The following is a 24,795-nucleotide window of genomic DNA, read 5'->3' as shown; positions in this document are numbered from 1 at the left end:
TTTAACAAATGGCCCTTATTCTAGTTTTCATTAACTCAGGGGGGAAAAAAAAAAAAAATAAGACAGTCTGGCATTAAGGAAGTGCATAGTGCCTCACATCCTTGCAAGAACGAATTTGCCAGCCCTTCAACAGGAGGCTGCTTTGCTGGAGGGACTACATGGATCACATTAGCTGCATCTATCTCCTCAGGCTGAAATTCAGGACGAAACACGAGTGGGCTGAACTTTTAACCACGTGCTTTTTTTATTTGTGAAATTTCTGCTTGCTGCTCCTACTTGAAAGTGTAGTGTGTTATTAAAGAAGAAATACAGAAAAATAGAGTATGTAACAACACATAGTCACCTTCAGAGGCTCTTCTGTACCCAAAGGTACAGAAAGTACCTAAAAAGTAAGGTAAGGTAAAAAGTACCTAAAAGGTAAGAAAGGTAAAAGTACCTAAAGGGGGCCTACAGGAGAGCTGGGGAAGGACTTTTTACTAGGGCATGTAGCGATAGGACGAGGGGGAATGGCTTTAAACTGGAAGAGGGCAGGTTCAGATTGAACATTAGGAAGAAGTTTTTCACTTTGAGGGTGGTGAGGCACCAGCACAGGTTGCCCAGAGAGGTTGTTGAGGCCCCATCCCTGGAGGTGTTCAAGGCCAGGCTGGACGTGGCCTTGGGCAACCTGGTCTAGTGGGAGGTGTCCCTGCCTATGGCAGGGGGGTTGGAACTTGATGATCTTCAAGGTCCTTCCCAACCTAAACCATTCTATGATTCTATGATTCTCGCTATGGCTGTAGTCCCCTAAGCAAAAGGCAAGTCACAAACCTGCTGAAACCTCTTTTGCTTATTGAACTGGAATAAAGCATTGGAGGGACTGATCAAATATGCTCCAAAAAGCACTACAATATATTATTCTAACAGATATATAGAAGATAGCTGCCATATGAAATGAATGTCTCTTTCATTATGCTTTAGATATAAATTTATGCATTGTGTATTGTTCCCAATGCTCTCCAGACACAAGTACAGATGGAGGTTAAAAATAATGAGACACCATCCTATTAAAGCCAGACTCTCATGGAAAAAGACTGTAATATACTAGTCCTATCCTGTAGCAGCCAGTTGTATCTTGCCTTCACTCTCCATTTCAGTATTCAAGAGGAGGAAACTGTGTAAACCAAAAACATGTCAACGTTTACAGAAAACAACTCTACAATGACGTGTGAAAGCAGGAAGGAGTCTTTCTATTAGTTTTTTCCTCACGCATACTGTGACTGGGACTAGAAGCACAATCTACTAATAAAACTGTCACTGGTTTATTATAAGCTGTTGTTATTAGTTTTGTTATCTTGCTGAATTTCAGACACAGTTTTCATATAAATATCTATCTACTACAGGATGAGTTTTTTGGAAGTTTTCAGTCTAAACAGTTCCTCTGTCTCCCAAAAGCCAGGCTTTAGTAACATCTGTAACTCACTAAGCAACTTTCCCCTTGAAAAAAACCCACCTCTAAAACCAATGTTTTGGAGAAGGGACTTGAAATCTGAAAACACAGAGGCATTTAAAACACATTTTGCCATCTCCGTGAAAATCCTCTAAATTTAGTCAAGTTATCAGCTTTTGAAATCACCTCTTTGGGTCAGACTGAGTATCAGCAGTGGGAAAAGAAGGAGCAATACAGACAAGGGGAGACAGCATGAGGGGCTGTGATTCACAGTAGAAGCTAGGACGGCTGGGTAAGGAGAAAGAAGAGCCAGAGGACAACCGAACAGTCTTCACAGGTGGGAAAACGCAGGAAGTGGAAAGTGAGAGCATGTTGACAGGACAGAAAAGGGAGAGGATGCAGAGCATGGGGTGGAGAAGCACTCATGCTTAGGGTAAAGTAGACAAGAGTCTACAGACTAGCACGTATTCTCCACTGACGTCCACATCAGAATCCGATTCCCGCAGATCACCAACCCGCTACTTTCAGCAGGAATCGATGAAAATGCCAGGCAGTTTTCCTCATTCTCCTCCAATTTCAGCCTACAGACAGAAGCCACCTATGACAGCTACCAGCTAGCATTTCAGCTCAAGCAAGACGTCTCCATATGAGAGCTTGCAAACATGATGAAACACTGGAGTGCAGATGCAACACCGAAAAATGGAATATGCATTTCCACTTACTTTTTCAAACACTTAGAAAATTACATAAATCAAAACCCAAATTAAAATAATGTCATGCCAAGCGCTCAAAGCAAAGATGAACTACAGTTATAGGGGCTTCTGCAACACTAACTCAACTTCTGCAAGATACACATTCCTGAAGTCACTGTGAGATAAGCCAGGGTACAAGCTTTCAGTGCGCAGCTGCTTCATATCTACCTTGCATTTATCTCACACTTTGACAACCTGTAAGTTTACAGCCTAACTTATCCTGCAGTGACCGACTTGTGTGCTTGCACCCATTAACTGTTTCCAGCTCTTTCAATTTTTATCACAGATGCAAGAAGTGGTTGCTTAAATTTTACTTTTATACAGGCCCAGGTATGAACTTGATCCAGCTTTATGGTCCAGCTTCAGTGGAAGGACCTTGCCCATCCATCAGAGAAGCTGAAAAGTCCATCAGGATCAAGTCAGAAGAAAATCAACCCAATCTTTACCCTTACCTCCAGCATTGGCTGAACATCTCTATAAGTCACGCAAGCTGATATCACCACCATGTTTCTCATTTTCTGGACATTCCAATTTCTGATCTTCATTCATGCTTATCAGAACTGCAGTGTGTAAACAATTATTACAGAACCCCAGGTGACACTGTACACTGGTATTACCCAATGCTATGCAAGTACTTTGAAAGTCATCTCAAAATCATCATTTAAAAGGAGTCTCAGCAAGTAGGGCACTGAGAAGTTGAACAAATATTTAAGAAGTCAGAGTACATTGATAAGTGTTCTAGAAAACCTCGAAACCATCTGTGTTTTAATAACACACAGTAGGTGCATATAGCTAGAGCCACCCATCAAGAACACAGAATTAAATTAATCGTTCATCATCCGACACAGGCAGAGATCACACAGCAGGAGCGAACATGGTGCTGTTGTATAATTAAGGAATGAACAGCAGAAGTAGAGGGACCAAATTAAGTTTTCACAGGTAAACTTAATTCTGACTACTTCTGAATGATTGACTTTGCAACTGTAATAAAGATCCTCTGCCATAAAGGGTATACCTGCAATATTAGTATTACATTGTCTAAGCGAGGGACTAAATAACTGAGTACCAGTACTGAAAAGTTGTGCCTTGCCGAAGTCAGTGCGAGTTTTTTTACTCACTTTTCCCAATGCACCAATATGGCAAGAACTGTATGTACCTGCAATTAATAATTTTTTGTACATAGAAGACAGAAAGGCATCCTAGGAAAGAATTTAATTGCATTAAAACGAAACCCAGTTGCCTACCAGCATACTTTAACCACTACTTACAAATGAGGAATTCTACAGAAAAGCTGTTTTGAAAAAAATTACTTTTGCTGTATTTCTCAGTGGGCCATTTCCTCCAGCAAAAATGCTGCAAGAAAAGCAGACAGATTTGCCAGCATACACTTTAGGCAGCAGAAGAAAGAGGCTTGTGGCATATGTCTTGCTATTTTTCAAAGAGGGAGTGAGACAGGAGCCTTTAAAAGATCATGTCAATTTTCTTCTTCAGGGTGGGTGAGGCTCAACATGCCTCTTCGCCCACAGCTGGAGAATAATGCTGGAACGAACACAGCATCCTTTTCTTTCTTGTGGAATGATTTAGAGGTTAAAGAAAGGCAGCCTCAGTACAAAGCTAGAAAATACCTATTTTTACAAATACTGTAGTAAACAAAATCAATCACAGTGAAAATAGCGCATACTGTTCGGTAACTGAAAATGACGTGGAGCGGGTATGGGAAAAGAACAAGGATTTCATAATAAAGTGAATGAAATCCAGCCGTAGCATAACTTCCACTGAAACAACTCAAAATAATGAACTACTAGACTTTTAGGCATAATTAGAATACGAATAATATCTAGAACATTTAAAAAACATTTTTAAGGACAGGAAATAACCTTAATTCTGGCTAGCTCTCTTTGATGTCTATTATAAGATTTGTATTAAATTTTTCTTTCCCATCCAAAAATATGCTAAGCACGCAAACTACAAAACGGCAAGATTCCCTAAAGTATCTTGTAAACTAATTTCCAACATGAAAAAAAAAAAAAAAAAAAAGCAATAAAGGGATGAAGCAAGCTGGCAGACACTACAGCAGCAAAACCCAGCGATAATTCAAGTGAAGGTTAAATTTTTTTCCAGACTAAATCAGGTGAAAGAGATTGTATCAGGAACAGCTAGCAATGCTGTACTACCAGAAGCAAACCACTTTGGTGCCAACACTGCTGTTCATCCACTTTGCAACCACATCATCTGAAAAATACGGTTTAAGTGTTCTTTCCCGTCAGTTCCTACGGAACAGATATGCTGTCCTTCTGCCTTTGCTCTATCGTCTCTGGGTATTGTCTCAGGTCTCACCCTATCATTTAATTGTCATTTACTCTTGCAGCACTCATCAACAATGTTAATTGAATTTAAGGTGCAAGAAATTGGGAGGAAACAGAAAACCATACAACAGACCCACAGGATTTTTGCTTTATTCACCCTGGAATTCAGCTGGATTTAAATCAGGATGACTGCAAACTTTACAAATGTACCTTTAAATGACAGTGAAGATCTGCATTACCATGTTGCTGTCTAGAGCAGCATGTGCTTATTTAAACCTTGTGGACATTGTTCAACTTTGAAATTTGCATTTTAAAGGGCAAAAATTTTCCTTTAAGCAAAAGACAGTAAGCCCGGTATGTTTCTTTAAAAAGCAGCTGGCCCTCAGAGAAAGCAGGAGAGGTGCTAGAACAGAAAAGATGGGCTGAAGGAATGTCTCAGCTTCCCAGAGATGACAGCCACCGCTGATAGTGACAGGGTGATGTGAAAGTTAAGTGATGCTTAGAAGAGACCTAGTTGAGCTAAGCTAGTTATTTCTATCCTCCTACTTTTGCTAAAAACGTCCCTGTAATTTTCAAGTACAGATTCACAATTACCTGTGTAGATGCATGACACCAACCAAACTATGGATCTAAATCCATATTGGAAGGCATCCTGAGCAACAACATAATTAAAACACACCCAAGAAATGTGAGAAAATACATTAAAGGGATCTGCCAGCATAACCCATTAACACCACAGGTGGTAAGAATTTTTATTTTTTTTTTTTAAAAGGCCAACTCAACAGCCAACAGCTTGTCTGTCTACTACATACAGATATAAAACATCACTTCCCAGCCCCCTTGAAAATATACTCAAGTTCTTCCATCCTGTTGTGTCATGCTTCAATTATAATTATGGCAATTTACTCCTCGCTTTTCGAGATAAAACTATTTTTATAGAATCATAGTAATTAACAATGACAGTAGTAACATTGATAGCACTGTCTCTTAAAGTACCAGTTCCTGTAAGATGACACTATTGCCTTGCCAAACTTTAAAGAAATGTCCTCATCTTTTACAGTTTGTGTCTAACAGTGTTTGTTTCAGTCAAAAAAGGTCAGCCTTTTCCAAGAGAGGACTAGAGAACAAATATATTCTTTAATGTCGGTGACCTTTCCTTCAAACAGTTCTCAGATCTCCGCATTGAAAGGCAGCCTTCAAAAGTTACGGTTCAGGTCAAGGACATGCTTTTTCTCGTTTCTGTGAAAATCTGTCCAATTTGTCAAAGTTTACATCTAGTCAGTGGAAAATTGTACTTTAAAGCTGCACTTTAGCAGCTACAATCTCCCAGAGAATCCATCCTCCCTGGGCACGTTCGAACATTCAGCTATTTGGCAGAAGCAGAAGTTTGAGCCAAGAAGTCTGGAACCCAACATCAGTTATAGATGGGACAGCGTCAGCAGCAAAACTCTTCTGAGTTTCCCCAAAATCTCAATCCCAAACCTGTTCTTGGCTGAACACATCTCCAAGGCCCTTGCTCCATTTCTGCTCCCTTCTCTCTTTAACCCCACCAATGACAAAAAGGGTGGGAAATGCTAGTTCTGTCCAAGTAGACTTCCCATCTCCATCCCATGGGCTTCCGGCTGAGGCCAAAGTCACCAACCCTTTCCATCTTCCTGTTACTGGTTCTATATCTTGTGCAGCTTCGAATGGCCTCTGTAATTCACATTCTTCCAGACCCACTATTGTAGTGGTAATCCTCTTCCCAAGATCCTCACAGCAACATCTATTCTTAACCACCATCTTTCAACATCACTTCTCTCCTAGTTCTCCTCTCTACCACTGCCCAACCGTGGACACTACTAAGTGTTTAAGTGGGGCAGCCGTCTTCTCCCAGGCTGCCAGAGCACAGAAGAAAGGGGAGAAAGGAGGCTAGAGGGAAAAGGGGACAAAAACACAGGGATAACCCTAGCAGAATTTTTAACTCTGTCAATATCAGAAAAGCAACCCACAACTAAACACAAGGGGTGAGATGAGGGGTGGGATGTTGACACTTTTGCAATGAAATTTGCTATGTAAAAAGCCAGTTTCATGAGGGGACTTGAATGCCATTCACAAGCTCAGGACAAGCCAACAAACCCAAACCCCAGAGCTTAGACATAGGTTCATCATCCCAGAGAATACATGACCCCTGAGATGATAGACAATTCTTTAGTGGGTCTCTTTAAATATGTCTTGTTTGTTATTAAGGCTGAACACAAAAGTGACTTGCTAACCAAACACGAGGCACGAAGGGGTTTGTTCCTGAGGAGAAATGGAACAGAAAACAAGTAAGGCACCTTAGTGAGCAGCAGGATCTAGGAGGAGGACTACAACGTTCCTAGACGACTCTGTAACTCTGTTCTCTGTAACTTCCCTTTTCAATTGGAAAGACCAAAGCAAATAAAATACTAATAGGCTGTGTGGCTGAATCAGTAAGTGTAGTAGTAACTCTAGCTGATGAGCTCCTTTGCATTTACAAAGACCAAGTGAAGAGGCAATCAAACTTTAGCTGTTAATTTGATTTGACCAAACATGGATTGAACTAGATCATTCAGCATATCAGCATATTGCCAGTATGAAACCTGAACATCACAGAGCTACTGGATGTAACCTCTTTATAGATGTACCAGTATTGCATGGTCAAAGACGAGACTCTATCATTTCACCAACTGAATCAAAAAAAATCTGCCCAAACACAGACGCAAGACTCCTTAGTGCTGTGCAGCTGCACAGAAGTTGAGTGCTTCCAGTGGAAGCAACAATGGTATGCCCGTAAGACCAAGGTTTGGGAATATAACAAAACCATCGCGGCTTTAAAGCAGTTTCTGAACCAAAAAGGTTCTCCAAAAGGCTTTGGCACACATTTTGCTCTACGTAAGCCTTTTCCAAGCAACTCTTGAAGCAAGTTCATCTGCAACTATTTTGAGATACCACAAAAGGTCAAACACATTTTTAGTCTCTACAACTAAAGTGGCAACATCTTAATATGCAGGAAAACACAGCTCAACCACTACAAAGTCCTTGGAGCTCTTTACTAGTGATTTGCTGCTCATCACCACCTCATCCCAAGTAAATCAAAGAATGACTTCAACAAAGCCACCAAATCTCATGGGCTGAGTTTTTCTGCCAAGGGAACAAAGTCTGACCTCAAAAAGGTGACAGGATTTAGGACAGAAGCAAGTACACATAGATGCTAATGAATGTCTTTCCTCCATCAGCATAGCTAGTCAGTGTATGTGCTACATCAGACACTTTGCAACAGTAAACTGCACCTCTGAAGGAACATAGTAAATGAGGAATACTAAATCCCTATTCCAACGCATGCCAAAAAGTTTTTGGCTAAAAATCAAGAACTGATTACATCTGAAAGTCTAGGAGCACGTTCCAGTTCAGATATGCATATTAAAATAGTGGCAGCCAAAGTGCTAACGCTCACAGGGCTAAACATCCTCCCTGAATTCCCACCTCAGTTCAATATTTCAGTTCAATAGCACCAGCCCTATGAAAGCATGAAACCTATGTTCCCAAACAGAAAAGAGAAAGATCAGCCCAGGAAACAGGCACAGGAATACTACTCATTTTTTTCTAATTAGGGCTCAGCATCCTGGTGATGACAGATCACAGACTTCAACAGGCCCATCAAAATGCGTCTCCCCCAGCTGGTTAGGATGCTTACATATGACAACCTGGTAACATTCGAAACAAACAGACAAGATCTCTACAGATAAACAAACCTGGTCTGAGGCAGTAAAAGACACTCCTCTCCCGAAGTTCTCTGTGACCACGATAAGCTACATGTAAAATATTAAGAACTACCATTTATTTGAGAAGAAACTATGGTTGCCTATCCGTATCTTGAAGGTATCTTTAACCTTAACTATACAACGAGTGCTACACATCATAGGAACTGTGGTGGTATCACTGCCATGAAGGAGTGTATAATTATCTGCAAGTGTTTTTCCAACAGCTTTTTGGGCTTTAACAAGTTCTATTAATAAAACCTTATTCTTTTGTACAGTTTGGCTTTCATTTAACTCAAGGAACTTTTATAAACTTGTTTACATAATTCTCAAAGATGTAGATTTATAATTCTGTCAGTGATTTTAGAAGGTTAATGGCCTTTGTAATTATAACAAATGAATGAGAAACTGAACTACTTGAAATTTATGCACTTCAGTCGACCGTAAAAACAGCAAACTCTGCAGAGAACTTGGATGTATGAAACAGAGTAAAACCCACCTTTTTCCTGACAGCTCCAAAGCAATGTACAGAACAGGACATACTCCTCTTAATAATGTGCTTACACTCAAGTGTTTTGAAACCTAAAATCCTAAGAATAGAGATCAATGCAATCTCTATTCTAATTTCCAGACCTAGATGCACCTGAGAAATACTTTTACTCCAGAGGTATAATTTACAATGAACAAACAACAAAGACCAGAATAAAAGCTCATACTGTGATACTGAAGGCTCAAAAACACAGATTCTCTTTTCTGAAGCATATCTATTATCCCAGATGTTTTCCATTTAATTTAAACCTCATTTTATGGTATTTTTTGTTTAAACCTCAAGCTTTTAATTAGTATATTTTTAAATAAAGCAATTTAATTAGAACTAACAAGCAATCATAACGAAAGCTCCAAGTCCCCTACTAAAAAAAAAAAATTAAAAAAATCAATCCATCTAAAAGGAAGTCAATTAAGACTTGAAAATGTCACAAAATTTGTTTAAAAATTCATATTATGCCTCGATGATTTTTTTATTCAATTAGTTGATATACATTAGCAAGTAAAAGTCTGGATCACATCATATGCCTTTTTAAGGTCAAATAATCTGAAGTTGCAATAATTAGAACCCAAATTTCTTCGTGGAACTAAAACTTTTGTCATCTAAACTCCATTAAAGAACTTGATTTAACAGCAACAACATAACAGAAGTTCATTCTAGAGAAAAGGAAAGGAATAAAATCCCCTGATACCTAAGAGGTCCTTTAAGGACCAGAGGTCTCCTATTGCCTCAGAGAGGTTAGAAGTTGCTTCATGCTCTTGAACTCTGATCGGGAGTTATTCACGTGCAAAGAAACAAATTATTTGAACATGACGTTCTACCTTCCTGTTCACAGACATAAAAATGGATGAAAAACTTGAGTGCATGGGCTGATGGCAAGACGGGAAGGTTATTAAAACAATTCATAAGCCTCTTGGACTGCTGGCAGAAATCTGACAGAAAGGTGTTAAGACTTAAGTCTTGAACCCATTATCCGCAGATATATACTCTTATAGGTTATTTAGTTTGACCTCCTCAATAGAAGGAGCAATTTTCAAGCTCATAAATTTTTACTGAGCGTATTTTTAGAAAGACATCCATCCCCTCACAATAACCCAGCCATAACAGTGCCCCCAACACTTATCCACACTTTGTAGAGCGGGAAGTCCATCTAACTCTTACTCTGATAACTTAAGCAAAGCCTGTTTAATCAGGCTTTGAATGGAGACTATACATTGCTCCAAAATCTTTTCTTTTGCCTTTATAAAGGTTTGTGGTTATTTGTGCAAGCAAGGCTGAGAGACAGCAGCATACAGACACACATCAATACCCATCACTTGAATTTTGTTTGTGAGCCACAGCTACAATCCTTAGCTTCTCCACTGGCATGCAAAATAAAGCATTTTTGATTATGCAAATAGTCCTCTGCCTTGTGAATAGGGCCTCAAGTGATTCAAATGTTAATTCTGTTAGAAATCTTGATGCAAAGCCAGTATTTCAACCATGTCAGCTTTATAACCAAGACTTTCTGAGAAACACACAATCGCAAATTGAAAAATATCTTTTAGGACCAAAAATACATTGAGATAAAGTAACTGGAAAAGTGTGAAAGTTCTTTACAGCTTTTTGTCAATGGGCCTATGACCTGCTGGGCTTTGCTTTGAGTTAGAAACCCCTTCAGGAACTGGCAGTTTCCTGCCGGCAGCAATGTAGGCACTGCTACGCTGAGAAAAACAGAAATGAAACGACAAAAGCAGATTTTTATCTTGTCCAGACTTTATATGTACTAAACGTTTGGGATTGGTGTCTTCTCATTTCTTAGTTTTCTTTTCTTACTAAGAAAACTCACACAAACCAGTGAATGTTTGTATGAAAGTGTTTCCATCATTATTAAACACATTGTTTGAGCCCTCAGAGCCCACAAAACAGCAAGCGTGTGCCCTGGATTTCAAAGAAGTATGGGAAAAGGACGTAATTGTGTGTGTATGCTATCCTGCCATTTGAGGGTGAAATGTGTAAAAAGTAGAGCAGATTACTTTTTTTTTCCAGTAGTAAAATTTCAGAAATATTTGGACCACATAAAAGTAGGTAAACTTTGACTGCTTCCAAATTAGAAATTCAAAATATATTGTCTTTATAGCTTTTCTTTTTACTTTGGAAGTACAGTTTTCATTTTTTTCCAGTCAGTTGTATTTAACCTATCACAGTAACTTGGGTTACTTTGTCCTCTGAAGTTTTAGGAGATATGAGGGAACGGAGGATAATTTCAGGTGAAGCCAGCCATGCTGGCACTGCTATCACCCTGTCTGCAAAGCTAGAATGGTGGTACACCAAGATTGCTACCACTTTCTTGACTGCTTCTGCTCAGGGAAAACCAGGGGATAATTAAGACTAAATAGAACCTGCAGATATTTATTATATAATTACCTGAGCTGTACAACTCAGATGGGCTTCACATAACCAAATCTCAGCTTAAATTGGCCATATAAACAAAAAGGGTGTTAGGAATCTTCCACAGGAGATCCAGAGCAAAACATTCAACACTAAAAATTAGCTCTCGTTGACAGTACAAGCTTTGAGCAACATCTCTATGGCAAAATCCGCAGCATCCTTATTCGCATTAACCCCTTCTTAACATCCCAAAGGAAAAGTGGTTGGTACCACTTTTGCATTGATTAAGGGAACTCTGAATCAAGCTTCACAAAACAAGGAGGACAAATAAACTATAACAGATTAGAACAGACACAAATCATCAAGTTTAGCACAGCTAATACTTCCGTATTTATAAGGCTTCCTACGTTCTTTTTGTTCTTAGTTCACTTTTCACTTATCTCCAGCTAAACCTACTGCCAGCTGAGAAGCTGTGGAAATTTGTGGACAAGTGGCCCAGACGTTAAAAATTCAGAAATACACCGTTCCAGATTCTAACAGCTGTATATCGCATCTTGATGACTTTTAGACTCCACTGTCATAGCTTGTATTTTAATAAATGGGTCAGAGGTGGAAGGTCATGATATCCTATTACCAGTCTCTGAACCATCCAGTTCCCCTTCATCTCAGCAGAAAAAGGTGATATATTTTCAGCTTCTTTTTTTTTTTTTTTTTTTTTTTTTACATTGCTTACTCGGGAGGAACATTCCAAAGTAAAATAACATGGATATTCATTTTCATTGCTTTGAAGAAGACAGTAAAGGTCAATTTCTAATTTTGAAACACTACTCTCTTCATATTGACTATAAAGCCTGAAAGCAGTAAGTGCACCCATGCTGCAAGAAGAGATCCCAATATGAAGCATGCATTTCAGCTCATATAATTCCTGAATGATAAATCTCCCACCTCTCACACCAAAAACTGAAAAATTTAACTAAAATATTTGCAACACAATCTTCAGCCTATGGAAAAATACAAGAGAGGAAAAGGAGCGGTGCTGTCTCCTGAAGAAATAGCCTGACCCAGACAACTGTGCCTGTAGCCTCCAGCAACAACTAGACCAAAGAAAAAAGCAGCCCACGAAGAAAAAGAAAACAAAAACAATGGAGGAAAAAACAGAATGTCTTTTTTTTTCCCCTCAAGTCTAGAATTTCAGCATAAGATGTATTTGCTAACAAGTTTTCCACTGTTTTGATTATACCTGATGTTTTTCCTCCTGTGAGGAAGGTATTACTGCATGCTTCTTATTGACTACAGTGGCTACTGTCATATTTCATGCCAGCACAATGCTGTAGGCTACTGAAAATATTTCCCAAGTATTTTGAAGTTTAGAAACAATTAATGTTTAATATCTTAAGCCACGTACAGGGGTCTAAACACAGCATTTTACCATACTGGGATTTTTTACTTCCCTGAATAAATGACATATTTAGGGAAGAATTGAATCATTCCCACAAAAAAATGGGAATAAAAGGCAACAGAGCAAAATACTGCAGTGGCTTCATCCTCTTTCAGGCCACCTGTCTTCTCAACTAGCAAGCCTCTTCTGAAGGCATGGCCCCATCATTTGCAAATAAGAATCTTTCTCCCTTTCATGTGAGTGGTTTATATAGATATTAAGACAGAATAGTATCTTGTGTCTGGAAAGGGACTAACAGTGCTTCTTTTTAGGATCTGCTTATAAAGAAGTTACAAATTTGCAATAAATTAGTTGGGGTTTATTCAAAGGCAAAAAAAAAAAAAAGGTTGTTGTGCTGTGGATGGAGACAAAAGCATCGGAAACAAGGCACCATTGTGGATCCAGCATTAGGACGTGCACATCTTCATTGTTATACTCGTGCCTGAAGAACTGAGACATACCATATTTCTCAAGAAATTACACACATCAGGAGAATTAGGCTAATTAATTCATGAACCTTTTGTGTTAAAAACATAAAAAGTTGTTCTGATGATGTGTTTATGAATGATGACTCTAGCCAGTAGCAAGATTGCCACGTGTCTCAGAGACAACTTCTGACAAGAAAGGACATCTTTCATGGGAAGCATTTTATCTTTATCTAGGTGGTGGGTACGCATCCAACTCACATTAAACATTCCCTGGGTTGATCTAAGCCAGCATGTGGCCCTTCACAAAGGCTTCGGTTGTTTGGGGGACAGGGCTAATCAAATTTCTATGTAAAGTTTTAAAGACATACAAGAGATGTTACACACAATATACCTACACGCCCACACACTTTTTTGCATACATGTAGTGATATATTTCCTTCGGGGGGCGGTTTAACACCAGGAAAACAGACAACCTTGTCACATCCTTATTTTGCATTTACCCAAAGCTGAAACCAGTTCTGCTGATATACAACAGGCCCAGAAGACTAAGGAGAAAACTCAAGCTAACTGAACCGTTTCAAACACTGAGTTGCCACCTTGCTCTGATACTTTCAAAATCCAGGACACAGCAGTGGAAAAACACAAACAAAGCACTCGGAGGTCTTGACAAAGACAAATGGGTCTGTGCAGATTTAAAGCCCCCACTTTAATGACAAGGCTAAATGATACTGTTGCTATAATTATTCCTTTCACAAAAGGCAGATATAACAAAGAAGAAACAAATTGAAGAATTGGCTAGGTTCAGGAGACATTTCTTTGCCTCAACATCAGATGATATCAAAGTTTTATTTCACCAGGTGGCCATGGAAGGTATCGGCACTTGGAAGGCATCTCCCTAAGCAATTCAAGCTGAGATGCCATCACTTGGTAGCATCTCCATTCATATTAACAACCATCTAGCATCTGTGTCACCAATTCAATCCACTCCAACTGGGATATGGTCACACGGTAAAAACTAATGCTACTCTGAGCATCATTAACTTAGTTCTACATTTTATGATGTAGTCTAAGAGGAGGTTAAATACGCATACAGCATAAAAAGACTGATCCTCACCAACTTCTACTCAAACAAGAAAGCCATGAGGGCTGCATAAGGGTTCTGTATGACTTACAATTACATATTATAGTTATATATGAAGAAAGATTGCCATTCTCCTTCTATCCTCCATATCCTGTAATTGCAATCTTTTTTTCTACCCTTCCCATCATACTATGAAGGACAGCAAGAACAGCAGACCAGACAAATCTGTAACGCAACAGTTCTGACTCCTGCAAACAGGGAAGAGAAGGAACGTTTTTCAAGCAGAGGAAAACTGCTCCAAGCAGAAGGCCCCAGGAGGGCTAAAAGCCAAGTCAGAGAGCCCTGAAACTCAGGAAACTGTAGGCAAATGTCTTACTGAGAAGGATTCAATGGTGCCCCTGAATGAACGGATTTGTAACCTTCTAGCGCTGTATCTAGCAATAGATCCCTTACCCAACGCCTTCTATGTGAATACTGAAGATGCACAGACAACTTCTTCAGTGGAAGTAGGGCAGAGTCTGAAAGGTCTGCCATTAAGCTAACTGATAACAAGTATGAGAAAGGATTCCTGATGGCAAAATGATGATATTGGGAAAAATAAAAAAAAAAATAAATCCTCAAAGTGTCACCCCATTCTTTTCTTGCTTGAATTGTGCCCAAGAACAAAAGCCAAAAGAAGGTCACAGCTTGTACATCAAAAGTACTGAATGAAGGCTCAATTGATACAGCCGTGTTCTATCTCAGCAGGCTACAGATAAAATATTGGAGGGGGAATGGGAGGAGGACAGAGGGGACAGAATATTCTGTGGAATAAATTTAGCTCTATAAAGCTGAATAATTTGGAATTTGTACTTTTCAGAAAAAACATGGAACTTTTCCCACATGATGGGAGTTCATTATAGAGTTTAAAATTTATATCACAATTCTCAAAGGGAAACACCATCATTTATATTGTATTTATATAAACCCAACTCTCCTGAAGGTTTTATAATTGCAAGAAGTGCTAATTTGTTAGAGGGTAAAAAGAAAAAAAAAAAAAAAAAGAAGAAGAAGGAAAAACACCAAAGGAAAGGCTATGCTCAGCCTATGAATAGCAAGGAACAAAGAAACAAGCAGGACAGACTTTATGACTCTACCGTTTCTAAGCACCCTACATGGACAGAAGCCTTCGCCTAGTCCACCAAAAGAAGTGAGGAAGGAGCACAGTGCAATTTGGACACACTAAAGAGCAAGATAAGCAAGACACAATAATATCACAGTAACCACTTGCACTGTATCGGTGACTGAAAAACTATTAGCTCTCCCATGTTCATCTGAGATGACCAGAAAATCAGTTCACCTGTTTCAGCCTGTCAGTCCAACTGCTTTCAGAGAAAGGCAAATGAATACTGTCATTAAAAAAAAATTAGCAGCCAGTCAGAGCTGGGGAGAACGGCAAGAGGGAAAGCAGAATAAAGGCAAAAACTCCTGCTGCTTCGAAGCTCCACATTGCTGAGGATCTAACATGCTCCTCTCAGACATATGCAAATGCACACAAATGCACATGCAAGAGAAAGCACAAATGAAATATGGTTGAAAAATCTGAGCTATCAAAAAAAAATGTTCAATCACAAAACCTCCAGAAATTAAAGGTAATTTTTCTATTATTAATGTTCAGTAAGAATGAATATACACTTCTCTACAACATGACAACATATTTAATAATAGGTAACATTCAACAGTCTTGGAAATTTTAAAAGCTGACTTAATTTCATAAGAAAGGCTCCAGAAATATCCTTTTCCAAATGTACTGTGGTTTTTGAATCCCAACCTGTCTTAATTTGGAAATCTTGTATTCCCGTTTTACTTTGAGGAAGCATACAGTTTGGGTGAGGCTGCAGGATGCCCGTAACAGAAAGAGACCAGACAGAGAATTAAAATTGCTGGAGTTTCTTTACTTTTTAATACTTCTTGACCTTACATATCCAGCAACAAAGTGTCCCAGAGGTTCTTGGCTCATGTGTTTTATTTTTAACAACACTGAAAAACAAAGCTGTTATGACTACAAGCTGCATTGGCTTTGCAGGGACTTTACAGTTAATTGAGCTGTAGCTATTTAGCCTGCAGTAGGCACCAGCTCTGCCAACTCTTTAGGCAACGAAAAAGTTCCCCAAGCTACAGCCAAGCTACTGTCCTTTCCCTTTTTTACTTAAATGCTCCAAAGCAATGTGGCTTTTGGGGAGAGTGAACTTATCCTCAGACTCTGAAAACATCAAGACACAAAACCCCTGTAGTAACTCATGCAACATACATGCTCAGAATAGTTACATCTCCGTAATCTCAAATGTAATCTCTTGAAGTTTCCCGAGGCTTGTTGAGCCAGACACATATGAAGGTTTCAGGCATTTCAGTTACGGAAATTTAAATTTCTTGACTGGACTTTTGAAAGAAATGTGAAAGTCCTCCAAACTCCTATCACTCAAAAGAAAGCAGCTGTCAAGCTTCCTTAATTAAAAAAAAAAATCATTAAAAAAAAAGCTCCATAAAAGGAAGAATAGGTTTATTTTTCATAAGAGGATGATTTAACTTCCAAAAAAAAAAGAATTTACTCCTTACTGGCAGACGAGGTCCCATTGCAATTTTCATGTTCACCTTCTACCAGTAGATGAACCAACCATGACTCTTAAAAAAATAGGCAGATATTGTTTCACTGTGCTCTTGACCTACAGCCTACAACCTTCCAGACCTACTCTAATACAATGAATAGGAGGCTTATCAGCATGAGTCATCTAACTAGTGCAATGAGGTCATTTGTTGACTTAAGTTGTAAAGATCATTATGCTATATATCAGTCAAAAATGACTGAGCTGGGAAGTGATTGCAATAACTCAGGTAATATATCAATATGAGGTCACACGAATTATATCTACTGAGTAAAAATGTAATTTTCTGTAGCCCTTCCTTAGACAGTACTGGTACAGACTGTGCTATTTCTCTCGGATAATACAGAAGCACAGCTGCTTTACATCGCTTGCAGTATTGTTACTACAAAGCAGTATTTTCCATTGTGCACCTATTAGGAACACCGTGCAATAAATTACACATTCACTTAGGTAAGAGCTCTCTCATGGAAAACTGCTGATCTTCCCTGTACTTCTTTCTTAGCCATTACTCTGCTTCAGTTTTCCACAGATAAAAGTTTTGTGAAGATTTATCCCCTCCAGCCTGACAACTTCAGAAGGGGAGGCCTCAGAAAACCTCCCAACCTCAGAAAGTCTGTCCAGTCTGGGGCGTAAAGGTGGACTCACATTTCTTTCTTAAAGATCCTCTAAGGTTTTCATGTTTTGTTTCTCTTCTTCCCTCCTACCATGCAGTGAGAAACTTTGAAGACTTTTGACGATGTTTTGTGGCCAAGAATTAAGCATCTCTCCTCCCCTCTCTACACTGGCAGTCAAATGCATTACGTTTTGTCCAAGTCACAAAACAAACTTCTTCAGTATGCATGATGAACTGCTCTTTAAAACTTTAACTTAAAGGAATTCATTAGGAAAATTCGGTGTTCTTTGTAATTTTATAATGCAAGACAGCTGGCTGTTTCCAAAGCATTTGTGTGCTATTTTTGCACGCTGCTGTCCATACGCAGCATTAAGGTGACAGCCTTCAACACTGGAGCAGATGGAAAATTATTATCTGGGCAACTGTCAAACTGAAGATATAGTGACAGTCTCTAACCTGGACACTTAAATGTGAAACACAAATAGGTACAAATACATATTAATTACAAGATGTAAATTCAAAAATTAATAAAAAGAGAGAAATAACCTAAAAGTTGCCTAATTAAGGCATTTAAATGGCAAAGTACAAAAATATCGACAAAACATGCCTGGTTTGGGTGGTGCTTTGAAACACCATCTAGGCTTTTGGAAAATGAAACATCATCATATACTAAAACACTAGAATAGAGTTTAATTACTAATAGTAAATCAAATTAAACATAGCAAAGGAGCAGCGATATTTCCAAGGATGGAAAATGGAAACCAAATACAAAATGGTTTTCATGATTAGGACAGGGAAGAAATCATTTTACTGCCCAAGAAAGGAACACGGTAAGCAAGTTAACCTCACAAACAGGGTAGCGATAAAACCAAGGGATGTTTGTCTACATACATACCCAAAAAGCAAAATCTTTGTCATGTTGGATATAAGGAATATTATTACTCAGAAATCAAACATGATAATTACAGAATAGTAAATCAAGCTGTTTCCAGAATTAGAATCTACTGCACAGTTCAGTATTTAGCCTAGATGAACGTATGCTATTACAGTAAACTAGGGGAACGAAATATCTGAGATAAAAGTTAAGGTCAGTGGACTTTTCTGCTGGCTGCAGTGGATTTAATAACATTTCAAGTCTGATGCTGAAACATCTCTGAACAGCTGATAATGAAAGTTGCAATAAAAGAATAAACCACAACTACGCTAACACAGAAAATGAATCGTTTGCTAACTTGTATTTTGCCAAATTTAGTTTAAATGAGGAAATAGTGTGCAAACGACTTTCAGACTCCGTACTGGCTCAGCTATCCCAGCTGCAGGCCCGTTTAGAATACAAGAGTAACATGGTGGCCTGCATCACTCGTACATATGTGATCAGAAAATCACACAAGTTTAACCCACTCAGGTATACAAATCCAATCAGTTGTTCTTTTCTCTCTCTCTTTTTCTTTTTTTTCTTTTTCTCAGGCTCTTCAGAGGTAAATTAGATTATCCCAGACTAAGTGAGTTAAATTCAGTGAAACGTCCTGTAAACCGCATGCCACTAAATGAAAGCATCAATAAGTTGGTTCAACTGACTCAGACCAAGTTGAAAGAACATTTAGCACAGGCGACTTCTAAATTTTGTTCTAGCAATTCAATAGAGAGCTAAGCAGCACTGATAAATAAGCCATAGTTACCTGCTTTCATTCAAACCTATGTAACTTTGATAAATGGCAGAAGACACAAACCCACATCTGCCGTAAAAGCAGAATTGTAAGCTTTAATCAAAGTTTCAGCTAAATCTTCCCCACTCATTAACATTAACTGTGATTTTTCTTATGCAGCTTTACTGGGAGATCTTATTTTTTTTTTTTTACTTTTCCTTCCATTTTTTGTTTCAACGAAGTTAGTGCTTGCTTCCACAGTCACCTATTCCATATTTATGCCTTGCATTTTCCTACTTCTCTTAGTCTTTTTTCTTTGTAGTTTTGTTTTTCTTTGAGCTTCATTCTGCTGCTGTCACAACAGTGACAATATGCTTCCCTGTACACAGGCAGCTACAAAATTCCCTCAGCATGACCACTGCTTAAGATTTCAGCCTGTAACTTCCCCTTAATTAACATCACACAGCATCCCAGTGCAGGAATGCTATTTTCTCTCACTGCTTTACCCAAGAAGCCATGAGAAACGTTAAACAATTTACTTACAGTAGTTTTAATTCACAAATACCTAGACTTCTACCTGAATTTGCCTTGTACTGATGGCAAATTAGAAAATAAGGAATAAGTCAAGGTCAAAACCTGCCTGGTTTCTCCATTATGAAAGATTTTGGAAAGAAACGCCCTCCAACAGACCTCTGGCTCATGATACCATACATGCATTTTTTGATTAGTGCAACACTACTCCTCAGATAACTGAAATTAGAAGTTGATCTCATCTTCAGCGGTATTTGCCTTTGTTCTAATTGTCCCAGTCTAAATCACAGGGCTGGAGCCTTCAGCAAGCCAACAGAGATCAAGAAAATCTGCTTCACACAGTGTCCCATTCTTAACTGTTTTTCCATCTCAAACTTATCAGATAACTTCAAGAGCTTAAACAAGTATTTCTTTTTCCTATTTTTTTTCCACCCATGTAGCCAAGATCAGCCACAGCTGCATTACAGAACCCAGCATGCCCTACATGGATTAGATGCTGCTAAGAGGAAAGCAACAGCTTCCTTGGGTCTTGCTAGTGATGTCCACAGCTGTAGTTTTCAAATAACAGGGGTATGGCACAACATCACCGAGATTACCTTCTGAAAGTTACAGTTTTAATACTGCCTTCCATACTTTTCTGTCCCTAATATTTGTTGCTGTCAAAATCAAAACAAACAGCAGAAAATCCAACGCCAAGCTAGACACAGACTTTTTTCCCCTTCCCATCTTACACATCATGTAAACTTCTATATGATGTAAAACATACAGGACTGTATTTCTACTGACAGGTCCCACAGATCTAAACGAAATTCCACTACCCAGGGGACAGGATTGCATTTACCAAAAAAACCCACAAACCACCAACCTATAACCTGAGTTTGACCCACCTACAAAAGTTGAGAAAAAACCCTCTCATTAGCCTAATACTCTTTGGATCTAGTCCCAGCCTAGATGAATACTTAGAAATACAACAGGTGCATGTAGTTCCATCAAAATCAGTGAGATGCCTCATACTTAAGAAAATATATATGAATTAATAACTTTTAGAGCTTTTCGACAGAAGAGCTTTGTTCTACTAATATTAAAGTAACAGAATTTCAACAGGATTCAACCACAGTGCTGTAGTCATGACTAAAAGGAAAACTTCTCCAATGACAGTGTGAAAAGTATTTTCATGCAAGTATGCCTTTATAATTTAAAAAAAAAAAATCAAGTGGAAAAATCTCTTCTCTTGCTCCTAACAAATACTTATTTATACTGAGCTCACACAACAAACTATTTATGAAGGAAAACACATTATACTGTATGTGACAGTTATAACGCTATAAATTTTCATCTAGACCAAGCTCACATTAAAAAACCTTTTAAGTGTCACTAAAAAGGCACAAGAAAGCCGTATCTACTATTTTCTTATTAAGTCAGTACCACTTCAACTAAAATCCTGGAGAACAATAAACATATTTGAAACATAGGCTGCTAGGCCTTGAACTCAGCATTACAAATATTGAAAGCTGTGCTCGTAACCCTCTGCACACCTCGTTATCGCGGCACAGCTGCGGGGACAGACAGCTCACAGATAAAATATATATCGTTATGAATAAATGTGTCAGATCATTCAATAATTATTACTCAAACAAAAGAGTACAGAAGAACTGCTGAAATTCCTTCATAAATTGGCCACCCACGGTTTTCCCTCCTTTGTGAAAGAGCCCCCTTTAAAATGCACAACCTTGGGATGGAAACCCACAGTACTTCAAAGGCTTCTAACTTCAGGGTGTCAATCACATGAAACATGGATTGCCCAGTCCACCCCAAAACAGGCTCATTGGACAGACAAACAGGGTACAGCTGCTGCAGGAACACAGGCAGGAGCAAGGGACAAGGGAGCTGCAGCTGCTGGGACTGAGGATGCGATGACCATTCTGTGGTTCTGTGAAGTCGCGTGCCTCCCACACAGGGCCACGCTGTGGAGCCCATGAGGGCTGATGTTCTGGTACCTCCCTGGCTCATCCCACCTCGGAAATTATGCCAAGACAGTCAGCACAGTTTTAAAAGGTCCCTCAAAAGACACAAGAGTCTGGTCTCTTTAGTTCACTACCAACTTCAGCTGAGTCTGAATCAGTGGTGTGATGGTAAATTGTTTATTATTTCCCTACCAAGGCTCATTTTTAGTACCTTCTACCAGAGAAGGCCCACGCAGAGAAGGCACATCCAGCAATTTCTGCAAAGGAGCTCGACACAGGCAGGCTCAGATAGAGCAGCCGTCAGTAAGGACCATGAGAGGCTGACAAGGAAGGATAAAGGAGCAGAGCAGAAAGCATGACAGGCATCTCCGAGTGCGCTAGATAAGAGTCATTCCCAAGCCACGCAAGTTAGAGTCCATGGGGAGGGCAAAACAAACAAAAGCTAGTCTCAAACTACACAGAGCTTCTAAGACATCTGTATTTTTGCTCCCTGGTCTCCTGATTGCCTCCATCAATAAATGCTTGTCTTCACTTCATGCTGTTGGTATATGAAAAATTACATCTACCTTCATCTTGGGTGCTGCCTGCAGGCAAGAAGCACAACTTACACTGTTCCCTCATCTTCCAGAGTGACTCCTCACACCCACCTTGAACATGCTCTTAAGTACTCATTTGTATAGTAAATCTAAGAGGAGCCAAAGCAGAGGCAGAGCTGTATTCTTTAACAAGATCTCCCACACCAGAGGCTTTGTTTTTGAAGCACCTAAGTTTCTTCCTACTGAGAACATAACCATATAATTTGAATTCTTAAGCTATTCACTACAGCATGGCACAGAAATAAGTGGTGTGTTGTAATTACAAAAAAAAAAAAAACCATGTATAATCATTAAATGTGAGTGCATACCTTCCCTGATAGCGGTAAATGGGGTTCCTTCCTCTTCTTGTAATCTAATCACCTTCAGTGCCACCAGCTTTCCATTTACCCTGAAAGGGAAAGAGGGGAGGGGAAGGAGAAATAAAAAACAAAATTAAAGCAGAAACAGTATTTCTCATAACAGAACTTGTTTCCCATCATGTACTTATTCAATTTCTTCCTGTCAATGCCAGTGATTCATTTATAGCACTGTAAGAAACACTTCATAGCTTCCATAATGTCAACTTTATATTTTCACACTCAGATGCAATCCAAGAAATGATCTCAGTTTTCTGTGAGTCAGTCTGTTTCCTTTCCATCACAGCACTAAACTGAAGCTTTGTTAAGAAGTATTGCATTGTAAAATAGTTTATTTGATCAAATTGTTCAAAGAAAAAGGCATATGATTTTCATCAATCACCCCACTTGTAGTATGCCCATAATTATACCAATTGCCTCCTTCCCACTGCAACACACCCATAATTATCGCCCTCAAAAACCTATGGAAGTTTGAGATGGGAAGTATTTTTAGGTCATTCTGACCATTTCCCATTAGGGAGGGATTGTTCTTAAGGTACGTTTTTGACTACATGGCCCAGGCTAGTTTTATATTTTAATGAATCTCATTTATAAGTTTAAAAATATTTTGTGCTCCAAGGGATGAAACTTCACAATAGGTCACTCTAGTCTCAATTGTATTTGGCTGGTTTTACTTCTACCATTCAACATTTCACCACACACGGACCACATTCGAGGCCCTGCAAAAAGATCTAGTTGGTTCAGTTTACCCAAACTAAAACTCACAAAAACTGAATGAAAGATAAAAACTGATATAGATTACCCTCCCTCAAGAGCAAACTAATATTCTGAAACTTTAACAGACTCGCCAGATATGATAAGCAATAGTAAGGATAGATTACAAAGAAGGCATAAGACAGTTGCCAAAATTATTATTATTATTATTATTATTATTATTATTATTATTATTGCTGCAATTTCTTTCTTTAAAAGCAAAATTAGCCTTTACAGCCACAAAGACCAAGGAAGCATTGGACCTTTCACGCTCCTGTAGTCATGGAGGCAATTCCTTATTGTACTGGGTGCTAGATTTATTCATTTTTCTAAGCAAGATAAAACAGAAACCTACCAGGTCTGAATTCATCTTCTCCCTCAGGCTTTCAGTTTTTGCAGTTAGATGACTACAGTGACAGGATTGTTACTGTCTTGTTTCTTCTGATTATTTTTCTTTTACAATTGCCAGAATCTCATTAGCTCTATACACAGCACTGCGTAATGACTCTGAGCAACTTAAGAAACTTTACTCACCACCTTCCAACTATTCATAATATTTCAGACTGGCACCGGTTCAGGTCTCAGGCCACTAGTCACTGCTGAAAGATAATTATCATCTTAACCCTCCTGGATTATCTGGATTTCTCCTTATAACTGCCTGACATATATTTTTGTTTAGGTTTAAACAGTACTTCTGGCATCAGAAAAAGATAAGCCTTGCCCCAAGTAACTTCATGTGTCATGCACAGACAGGAGAATAAACCATAATAATAGCAGAAGTAGAAAGACTGATGACAGACATGTGATTCATATATGCGTGTGCTTTTCAATTCCTCCATCAATATACCACCCTACCTATCATATACATATAAATAAGTTAGATACCTGGATAAGTTGATTATTTTACAATAGATTAAATAACTGTGCAGGAGGAATTTAAATAAGAAAAGCAAGATCATTTCGCAGATCAAGAGCAGGACAGATTCTGTGTTCAGAGAGGGCAATGAAGAATACAACAGAAAAAAGCAGATCAAGAAGGTCCTAGGGAAACAGGGACATGGAGTCTCTTGCCAGAGAGACAGGCAAATAGCATGCAGCATTGTGCAAATTATGGTCTTTTTAATATGAAGTTCTACATTCCATTGATTCATTAAGAGCAATAAATAACACAAACAGCAATAGTATGGAACTCATTTCAAATTCACAATTAAACACAGTAGGTGGGCTGCGCTATTTAGTTATCACTGCCATTTTATCATTGATACCTATCATCATCTTGATAGACATCATGGCAACTCTTAATACTATCTAAATGATCGAAGTAATCTCAAGTAGTGTTCCTCTGGGATTTCATGCTCCCATTTAGTATTATTTATCTCCAATATATCAATCTATAACTTCCAGAATAAAACAGCCTCCTTATTTCAGCTCATTTTCTATAAACAGGAGCATATAAATCTGGAGATGTGAGAAATAATGAAGTATCATTGATTAAGAGACAGGTGTGTATATTCACATCCTTTAACTATTCTCCCACTGATGCAATCTCAGGATGCAGTTAGATGATGCTGCAGAGATGAGCTAA

At 38.7% G+C, this 24,795-nt stretch overlaps 1 protein-coding gene across 2 annotated transcripts in view; it reads right to left on the bottom strand.

Annotated features, from left to right (window-relative positions):
- Positions 1-24,795, bottom strand: part of CDK14 (cyclin dependent kinase 14) — a gene marked incomplete at both ends in the record, with an annotated part of 270,287 nt that overhangs the window by 131,584 nt on the left and 113,908 nt on the right. For both annotated transcript variants that reach the window (XM_082479618.1, XM_082479619.1), the window contains one exon: positions 22,410-22,489. In XM_082479618.1, the coding sequence (XP_082335744.1) occupies positions 22,410-22,489 (80 nt within the window). The remainder of the gene's footprint in view (positions 1-22,409; positions 22,490-24,795) is intronic.

Source organism: Vanellus vanellus, assembly GCF_965231255.1.
Source record: "Vanellus vanellus genome assembly, chromosome: 2".
NCBI classification, from domain to species: domain Eukaryota; kingdom Metazoa; phylum Chordata; class Aves; order Charadriiformes; family Charadriidae; genus Vanellus; species Vanellus vanellus.
Note: the sequence above shows the minus strand (reverse complement) of the source record. Positions and strands in the feature narration are given on the sequence as shown.